Source organism: Lupinus angustifolius, chromosome LG10 (assembly GCF_001865875.1).
Source record: "Lupinus angustifolius cultivar Tanjil chromosome LG10, LupAngTanjil_v1.0, whole genome shotgun sequence".
NCBI classification, from domain to species: domain Eukaryota; kingdom Viridiplantae; phylum Streptophyta; class Magnoliopsida; order Fabales; family Fabaceae; genus Lupinus; species Lupinus angustifolius.
The window spans coordinates 10497175-10508122 of record NC_032018.1 but is presented as its reverse complement, the minus strand read 5'-3'; the positions used below and the strand labels follow the sequence as shown (position 1 = coordinate 10508122).

The 10948-nt window shown below is 31.1% G+C and overlaps 1 protein-coding gene across 1 annotated transcript; it reads left to right on the top strand.

Annotated features, from left to right (window-relative positions):
- LOC109357881 (transcription factor MYB76-like) lies at positions 7528 to 10510 on the top strand. The gene is made up of 3 exons (XM_019601937.1): positions 7528 to 8222; positions 8857 to 9300; positions 9827 to 10510. The coding sequence occupies exons 1-3, from the start codon at positions 7859 to 7861 to the stop codon at positions 10093 to 10095; spliced, it is 1077 nt and encodes a 358-aa protein (XP_019457482.1). The 5' UTR covers positions 7528 to 7858; the 3' UTR covers positions 10096 to 10510.

Below are 10948 nucleotides of genomic sequence, written 5' to 3'. Positions count from 1 at the left end.
ATGAATCTCTCATCATCACTTGGCTATCGGCTTCACAGGCAACCCTGCATTGTGATATTAATGTGAGTAGTAGCACCAGAATCTACCTACCAAGTATAATTGGGTACAAAAGCTAAATTAATTTTAGAACAAACAAGAGTTAGAAATTTACCCTTATTTACACGCCATGAGGCATATTTAGGACACTATTTCTTCATGTGTCCTTGCTTCTTACAGAAGTCATAGGTAAGTTCCCCATTACTCTTCAATTTCTTTTGCTGAGAAGACCCTTTCACAACATCCATATTGCTCTTCCTTTTCTTATTTTGATGGGTCATAGTCAAGTGAACACTTTCAGTCTTATCTCTCTGCAGCCTCTCTTCCTCTTGCACACAGTGAGATATAAGCTCATTCAGAGACCATTTGTCATTCTGAGTGTTATAACTCACTTTGAATTGCCAAAAGTGTGCAGGAAGAGAGATCAAAACCAAGTGCACGAGTAGGTCCTCTAACTTAAGTGACTTGAGTTTTGATGCGAGATTAGACATCTCCATAATGTACTCTCTTATGTTCCCTTTGCCTTTATACTTCATGGAGATGATTTTAGCCAAAAGGCTTCTCGTCTCCGTCTTTTCATTCTTGGCAAAGAATTGTTCTATTTTTTCAAGGAACTTCCTTGCACTTTCACCCTCAGATATAGAGCCCCGAAACGCATCTGGAATAGAGCGTTTCATGATCATCAGGCACATTCGGTTAGAGCGTTCCCATTTCTCAATTTTAGCCTCATCAAGGTTTTCCGCACTGGAAATGGGTTTCTCCACACGAAGTGCCAGATCCAAATTCATACAGCCAAGAATTATTTTTACAGCTTCCTTCCAGACCTTATAGTTTGTCCCATTCAGCAATGGGATGTTACTGATATGAGCAGAAAAATTTGCAGCATTGGTAAAAGACACTGAATCCACATAACAAAGAATTAATAATATATTCAAATCTAAACAAACAAGTCATGTAATATATATAAAACAGGATATGTTCACATAATAGACCATCACAAGATACCTAACACAACATCAATCTCTACTCTTTGGACAGAGAAATCAATTTGTAAGTTATAATCTCAATGCAATGATCAAATATTAATAATTAGTTCTGTCAAATAATAGTCTTTCGTTGGACCGACTATTATTCACATGAAAAAAGGAAACTTTATAATTTTTACATATTTATCATCACATGTATGTTATTATTTGACCAAATTGTGTCTTCCTTTGGGGCAAACACAATTCGCATAAATAATCTCATACTCATCTGTGTAATTTCAATTAATTTCACAATAGATGTTACTTTGGCAACATATTGCATTAATTCTTTCAAAATAATTATCAGACAAAAGGAAAAAACACAATATGGATTCATTACAAAAAATATAATCTTGGAATTAAAACTTTCAGATTTGATATCTTTTATGATTATCAATTCTAATCACATAATATAATTCCAAATCAAAAAAATATATTACATATATATCAACGCATAAAAAAATGCAATCTTTATCAATACAAAGTATTATCGAAATTCCAAAACAAATATGCTCATACATATTTTAAAACATATTTCAATTGTATTGCAATGCAATTCATATATCTATATATATATCACACAACCAAAAATTATATGACGGAAGTTGAATACATTTATATATTGCTAAACGTCAATATCAAATCAAATCAAAATTGCATAATAAATTGAATATGTACAATAATTACAAAAGCAATATATATGCAATGCAAATCACTTTATTCAGCAAATAGCAATTCTCTAGAATCCATTGTCTTTATAAGCATCTAAAGTGATAATGTAATCACGTAAATAAAAGCAAATTATGACAATTATGTTGCACATAGGGGTGGCAATGTGGGCCGGCCCGGCCCAGCCCGCCATTGGCCCGCCAAAATAAGGGCTGGCCTGGCCCGGCTCATATTTTGCAGGGCTGGCAGGCTAACGGGCTGGCCCGTTTTCCCTCCAAAATGTACATAATTAAAACTTTTAGGCAAAAAATAATCAACAAACTTGATAGATGTCTTTTAAAACAAAAAATCACAAACATAAGTCTACAATATTACAATAACAACATAACATCTTAGCTTAAAAATTGTAAATTCTAAAGAAGAAACCAATTGCCACGCACCTCGCACAGCATAGTGTCACACACTTTAGTTTTTTTATTTTTTACAAATGACCCGTCGGGCCAGCCCGGCCCGGCCCGTCTTGGCCCGTCCAAAAAACGGGCTACTAAAACGGGCTGAATATGGGTTTTTGGGCTAAAATCCTCAGCCCGGCACGCTAAAAATAGCCATCCGAACGGGCTTGCCCGTCGGGCCAAGCCCATATTGCCACCCGTAGTTGCACATACAAGTCTCATATCTTGAATCAGAAGCATAAACAAGTGATCTTGAATCTCATCAACATAATGGAACAGAACATATATATGCGTTAAATTTTATACTTGTACATCATTGTTTATGTAGGTTCTTTTAATGTGGTAACCACAAATAGAATCAAAACAATATTTAACACAGATTCAACACTGCACACGAAATCTCAATTCTTTATAACATAACAACGGAAGCATAATTCAATAATCCCAAATTAAAATTAGGGTTCATATAAGATTTGGGAATCATAAAAAATTCAGAACCTGACTTTGATACCACTTGTTGGGAATTCCTTATGATTGGTGAAATACCAATACTAGGATCTTGAATCTCATGATTCTGACACATATATGAATGAAACAAAGATTGCAGTGTCATACTTGAATCCATGTTCCTGGATGTACTCCTTTGATCTGCGTTTCTGAAAGAGATTTTGTGGTATGATGATCTTCCTCAACCAAATCTCTGATTCCTCTTGGGACTTGCGTTTTGACTCTGACGGGGAAAGGAGAAAACTGAATTTGATTTGGTGTGTTGTGGACCATAACCTTCCTTATGCGTTAACTTATAGGGTTCCCATTATCCCCTATGGGTTAACCTAATGGGTATTCACCCATTAAGCTCATATCCGTTATCAACTTTTAGAAATCTAAGGGGTGCCAGTAATTAGATCACTTATAATATAACCCCAAAAATAAATAGCTGATATCATTATATCAAATATATAATACCTACCTTAATTAGAAATTATAAATTTCTAACAAACTTTACTTAATCTAATCATGCTGACGCACTGAGTTGTATCATGTGTGCTCTTCTATTTTGTTTGGTTGCTTATTCTGCTTTTGTTAATCTTGTTTGTCATGTTTTTCCTTACGTGAAAGGTTGTTCTCATGTTAATATTCATCTTCTAATAAATATATTTCCTTTAAGAATTGCATATATAAAATTAGGTAAAGTTATAATAAAATAATAAAAGTTATGTAAACGTAGGATAACATTTTATATGGACTAATATAGTACTTGTACACATTAAAAAATTACATCTTATTTTTATTTATTTATATATATATATATGGTCAGTATGTTAATTTAATATAAACTGAAAGTAACAAATATTAACATCTTATGATTAGAAGAATTTTTAAGCTAATTTATTAAGTTGATATATCTATGAAAAAGATTTATTGCTATATTTATAATAAAAAGAACATATTAATATATTTATGATAAGAATTTTCTTAAACTCGTCTTTATTGTTTTTTGCTAAGCAAAATACATTAAAATCAGCACAAGAGGTGCTAACTCGTGCAATAAAATGATCAAAAGTAAGATCCTTTAAGAAGATAAAGAAATACAAGTTATTGCGTCATTACACCAATTAGCAAAAATTAGACGAGTGAAAACAATTTTTGACATAAACCTCGTCCAAGATCTAGCTTGGATCAAATTAAATATATCCACATAACTTACTACCTTCTCTTTGAAAATCAAGTTATTCCTCATAATCCAAATAGACTACACAACAACAAACTCTAACATCCTCTATGCATAAACTTGAACCTTTAAAATTGGTTCTAATGTTTTCATGCATATTCAACATATCAATTAAATTTGTTAGAATTATAGTAGACAGTTGAAGCTATACATGAAAACATTTCCAAACAGAAAATATAAATTCATAAGATAGAAAAAGATAATCAATAATAGATTCCTCCTAATTGAAACAAATAACTCACTTCATACATAGAAACTGAAAACATATGTGTTAAAAATAAGTTAAATATTTATTACTAATAGAATTATACTCCCAATAGCTTTTTATAACTTTTAAGTGGTTATCCACCTATTGAGATTAAGAGAACCGTTATTATCATTATGTTTATCCTCATTCACGGAAAAGATTATTAAAAGACGAGAAGCACAGGTGGTCAGATTGATGATTTTAACTTTGTTGGCTTTTTATTCTTATATTTTCCACTCCCTTGAAAAAGAAAAGTTTTCACTAACAAACAAATATTGTCTGTTTTTTATTCTAATTCAGATCAGTTTTTCTACTTGTTAGTTGGATTTAGATATATAAAAGATTATACGTAAATATATTTTACTTATGTTTAAATATAATATATTTAATTTGTCCTAATTTATGTTACACAGCATTAATAAGTTACATTTTTTATATATGACAAGATATTATATAAGAATATCTTTAATTTTGTTAACAAAAAATATTTAATTTTTAAATAAATTGTTTTACTTTTTGGCTCAAAGTTCAAGATTGGGTGTGTGCAGAGTAGCAAGTTAAAAAACTGTGAAAGCACGAAGACCAAAAGACCCAGGATTTTGTTTTGTTTTGTTTAGTGACAACCCACACGAGTGGTTCTCGAACTGCATGCACTGCACATCAAGGACCTGTACTAGAGAGAGAAAACAGAAACCCCTCCTCCCTCGTTATTCACTCACTTTGTTTTCAATAATCGAGTAATAATATATAGACACCAATTTATTATTCCAAACTGTATTATAAACCATATTCGGAATTAATTATATTAAAATAAAAATATAAAAAATAATAAATGTAATTTTCTTAATTAACAATATAGTTTTATTATCCAAACCATGATTTAAAATACAGTTTGTGATAAATATCTTCATCCCTAATATGTTGCATTTTGGTTCTTATTAAATAGTATCTTAAAATATTTGTAAATAAAAAAGAAATTATATCTTGGGAAGCTAAGTATTAATTTTTAATGTCATTAATACGTAACTTTCTCTTGCAAACTTTCCGCCTTTCATTCCTTGTTAACATTAAACTAATATAAAAATTTGAAGAGATAGTTTATTATGAAGATACAAAGAGAAATTAAATTTTGAGCATTGTTGGGGGTTGATTACCTGAAATGGCTTAGTGGTTTATGTCAAGGTTCCTCGAAGAGAGCAACAAATTTTTCCCATGAGGAATACACACTATGGTATGATCCACCGACATTTACACATCCATGAGTTTTAACGAAATTATACAAATCTTTTTCATTTTTTTTCACCTACATAAACCCCCTTAGTTTTTATATTTTCATTAAATTGACCACCCCTGCATGAAAAATAAATGTAATTTTTTAAAGAAAAATGTGATAAATGCAATCAAGTTAAACAAAACATGATATATCATGGAGACAAGTCCAAATAATATACAAATCAATGTATCTTTATTATTTTTTTGTTACAGAATGCATAAAAAATTCTAAAGATATATTGTTTAAAACGCTCTTATAATATATCATAACGAACCAAAAATAATAAAATATATTGATTTGTATATTATTTAGACTTGTGTCTATAATATATCTTATTTTGTTTAACTTAATTGCATTTATCACATTTTTTATTTAAGATATTACACTTATTTTTCATGTAGAAGTGGTCAATGTAATGAAAGTATAAAAAATATGGAGTTTGTGTAGGTGTAAAAAAGTGAGGGATGATACATGTAATTTCATTAAAACTCTAGGATGTTAGTGTAATTTTCTCTTATAAAAAACTATGCAAAAATACATTGAGGGCGGCACAGTCACAACTACGAGCTCTTATACGACATCATAAAAAAATATGGAATTGATTAATACGTATTTTGATCAAGGTTTTTTGATGCTTATGTTTGTATTTTGATCAAAGTCCTAATATATCATAGTCATTTGTTGGTCTATAATTTCCGTTATTTAAAATTAGTCATTTGAAACTAGTCATTATTCAAAACCAATTGTTACTGTATAACTCCTATAAATACTTTTAACATTCTAATACTTTTTTTTGGTGACATAAACCACTAACCGCAGAACAGAGAAAAAGCAACAAGCAAACAACCTAAAGGGGTTAGTCCCTCTCCTATATACAGTACAGGCTAGATCAAAACTGAAAACTGGACAAAAATGTGGAATTACATCAAAAATTCTCAAGTCAATTTCTAAGGATAGACCAAACTTTGCAAGGGAATCTGCCATATAATTACCCTTCCTGAATTATCTAACACACCCTTAAGGTAAAGCTTATTAAGCTTTAAGTTTGTTATAAAGAATTCCTTTCAAAATGAAAATAATCAAACGAATTATATGGTTTCACATAATCATCAGAAATGTGTTGTTATTGAAAACCTTTCAGTATAACCACCATGAAATTATCATTTCCGATGAGAAAAGAATTCATTGGTGACAAAATTCATAATTGGAAGAAAATGAACCACTAGAATAATCACCGAAAAGAGAAACCACTGGTTAACCATTATCGGAATAATCATCAATATGAAAAGAAAACACCACTGACATAATTCGTCAATAAGAAAAAAAAATTACCGAAATGATCGTCAGTAGAAAGAGAACTTAATAATATAATCATCATCGAAATGACTATCGATGAGAAAAGAAGTTAATACTCATATGATTCATTAATTGGAGATAATATATCACATTGATATTTGTTTATTTGAATGAAATTTATATGAAATTTGGAATTATTGGGTTGAAGAAAAAATGAATAAATAAGTGAGATAACAAAATGAAGACGAATAGGTTATGGATGATGAAACCGTTCTGATACCATATAGAAATTTATGAAGGGTAAAGATTGGTCAAACTCAAATACCTGTCATCCCAAATAATTTATTATATATGCAACAATTGTTACAAACAATAAGATAATAATGACCTAAATAATAAGTAACAAGATAAACATAAACTATATATAAACTCAAATAAAATAGAACTACAACTAAATATTATCCTATATTAATCCAAATATATCTAATATATTATATGTTATTTTAATGTTTTTTGAAATATTATAATGATGTTTTATATTTTAATGAATGTAAACAAAATTTTGATTTAATTATATATTTTCATATATTAACGTGAATTATAAATGTGTGTAGGTTTTGGGGTTTAATTATGAACAAAAAAATTGTTATCCGTCATAAAACTTGTCTAGTACTCTAGTTACGAACGAATTTTTATTGCATAATTTATTGGAAAGTGTAAGTAATTGTAAAATAAGTTGTGGGATTTAATCTAGTTTGGATGCTCTTATTGAAGAGACTCGTGCGTGTGCTCACAACTTCTTTAAAACTTCTGTGTTTCTTTTCATTTTTGAACTCAACTTCTCTAAGCATACTCTGCTTCTTTCATTTCATTTTCTCACTCTCTTATGTGATTCATTCTCTCTCAATGGTTAAGAGAGTTGGAATATACGGTGCTAAAAAATCTTTTAACCTTTTGATTTTCACATCTTTTATCTATCTGAGACTATTTTTTTAACATTTTAATGCTATTTTGTTTCCTTCTGGCATTGTTGTATTAGAACCCATTTGTGACTTCAAAGTTGAACGGTTTTTTTTGGTTTGTCTCAATTTTGTTGTGGACTTTGTTATCTATTAAGACATTGTGTCCATGAAGTCACAACATTTAAACCATGGTGATAGTGGTTTCAATGAAGATATGAAGATTTTCCCTTCACCTCTTCCTTTTCAAGTTTTGAGCCCTTTAATGTTACAGCCACAGGAGAGTAAGGGAACAAAGAAAACAGATGATGAAGGAAATGGGTACTTTGGGGTTGAGATAAAAAACTTGTCTTTGAAACTTGGTGAGGAAGTAGAAGAAGCTAAGAGATCTGGTGCAGGAAAAAATGGGCATGTTAAGTTGTGTGTTAGAGGTCATTGGAGGCCAAATGAAGATTCAAAACTTAAGGAGCTTGTTGCCCAATATGGTCCTCAAAACTGGAACTTGATTGCAGAACATCTTCAAGGAAGATCAGGTAATCCCCTATTTCTTACTAAATTCCATGGCAAGAACTAATCATTTTAGGGTTCGTGACTGCCTATTCTAACAAGTGTCAATCCCATTCTCAAACTCTTGATGAGAATATCTATGAATCTTACACCATTACACTAACACATTTTTCATGTTTTTGTGGCTTATTAGCTGTGAAGTTTTCATTTAATAGTAGTTTTTTTCCTTTATAAACTAAAGTTGATTAATTTGAATGTTTTGAAAAAGGGTTAGTTTCATTTTGTTTTATAATGGGTTATCTTACCTTGTATCTACATGCTAGAACACAGGCTAGCTGCCCTCAATCCTATTAAAAAGTATAAAATAAACGAAATTCCTCAAAATAAAAACTAAATTTTTTATATTACTTATTGAAATTTGATTGGCTTGAGATAAAATATAGTCTTTTGTTGTTGAGGATCTTATTCCTGATCTGATTAGTCAAGCATTTGAGACTTCTGGACCACACGAGGAAACTAGAATCTTTAAAATAAAAAAATTATATAAAAAAAACATTGAATGATTTCATTTTGGAAGATATGTGCCTAGTTTTTCAGTATGCAAATTCTATTGAATCTAACCCTTTATTGATTATCTTGTTTTTTCTATTCTTGTTGCAGGAAAAAGTTGTAGATTGAGATGGTTTAATCAGATAGACCCAAGAATTAATAGAAGGGCTTTCTCTGATGAAGAAGGGGAGAGGCTCTTAACAGCTCATAAAATATATGGTAACAAATGGGCTATTATTGCTAGACTCTTTCCTGGAAGAACAGATAATGCAGTGAAGAACCATTGGCATGTGATCATGGCTAGGAGGCAAAGAGATAATTCAAGTTGGTGCAAAAGAAGAAAACCAACTTCTGATCAAAGCCTTCCAAAGGCATTAAAATTGAATCTACCAAAAAACAATGCAGCCAGTGAATCAACCATGTCAAGCACCATAGATATATCTGCTTCAACATGCACCAACCTTTCCCTTACCCCCTCTTCAACTAAACTAAGTCCTAGCATTTTCAGTAAACTGAACCCAGTTCAACATCATACAGGCCATGCATCACTAATAGGTAAGACTGGTCCCCCTCCTCGGACGTTTTAAGTTGCGATTGCAGTCACGATTAAAACAATATTTTTGAATTCGATATGGTCTGATGTGGCTTAATGAGGCCCAAATGTGGTCCTATGCAGGTGCGTTGTGGTTTGATGCAACAACATCATTGTGATATAGTGTCATATTGCAATTGTGGTGTGACGCGGTTGTAGTAATCACCACAATCACAATATTGTGGTTGCATCACGTGATGTCTTCTGCAATTTAAATCAATGCCCTCCCCCAGGGCCTATAAATAATGTGTCTTATATTTTCCTTTTTGAAAATGTGTTGCTACCAATAATTCTCAAAAAGTTATGCATAGCTTTGATTTTTACTTCACATGTTATTCTACTTTATATTATTAAAAGTAAAGGTATCAACAATGCTTTCCAAATTTACTTTGCACATAAGATTACTCTTTGTTTTTTCATACCTTATCTCAATTGTTATACATTAATTATTAATTATTTTTCCTATTGTTTCTTGTTGTGGAATTGTAGGTCTATCTAGAGAAAGGGAGATTTCAACAGGGGATGTTGGTTTTAACAAGTTTTTTGGTGATTGGAATGAAACATGTGAGCCTAGAGACATGGGAAAACTCATGGTTTTGGACCAATCCAATTTTTCAGATTCAAACTCTGAAGTATCACTATCTGAGTCAGTTGCCACCAATATGTTCAATCTCTCAATTTCTAGGGAAAGTGAAAATGTGGGTCATAAGATTAGCATGCCATTCATTGATTTTCTTGGAGTAGGAGCTAAATGCTGAGTTTTTGACATAATCTTCACAGAAAGAAACAAAGGTTGAGTGAGAATGAACCTAAGAAGAGTTAAGAAAGTGAGGGTTGTTAGGGTCACCATTGTGTTGAGTTAGTGTTGCAGGAAAATGAGTCTGATGTAGGTCCTATCTGAATTTCCTTGTGTACAGTTAGTTCCATAAGAGGCAAAAGGTAACTAAAATAATGGAAAGAGGAAGTAAGACATAAGTAGGGAAGAGCGAGACAGTGTGTTTGTTATGAACTTTATTGGCCTATGAGTAGTTATGAGATGAAAAAGTGTAATGGTTTTTCAAACTATTGGTATTGGACTGGTGCAATAGGAGTGGAAGGGCTTTGTTATCCTGTGACTTGGCATTTTGTTAATTAAAAGCCAAAATTTATTGCTTGGTTCCATGCATCAACAACCGACCTTTCTTTCTTTCTTTCTTTTTGAAGGGGTTTTCTCAATGTTGTATTTGTGGCCCAGGGTGGAAATAAATCGAGTTGAACTTGACTCAACCAAATTTGACTCGTTAAGAATTAACTCAAGTTTTAAGTCGAGTTCAATGTTAAACTATTTTTTAGCTCTAGTTCGACTCATTTAAAATTTACTAAGTGATTCAACGAACTCAAATTTATGTCATTCACTAATATAAATTTAAATGCCTACAAATTATTGTTGGATTATTCATATACATGTAGTGAAAGTTTGGGTTTTTTAATACTAAATATATCTACCAATTAAAGTTTTTGTACTAAAGATTATCTACATGTATATATATATATGGATGTATAGAAAGTGATTCAGGTGAGCACATTTGTTAGTGTGAGAAATGAAGATAATTAATATATACCAATGAATCT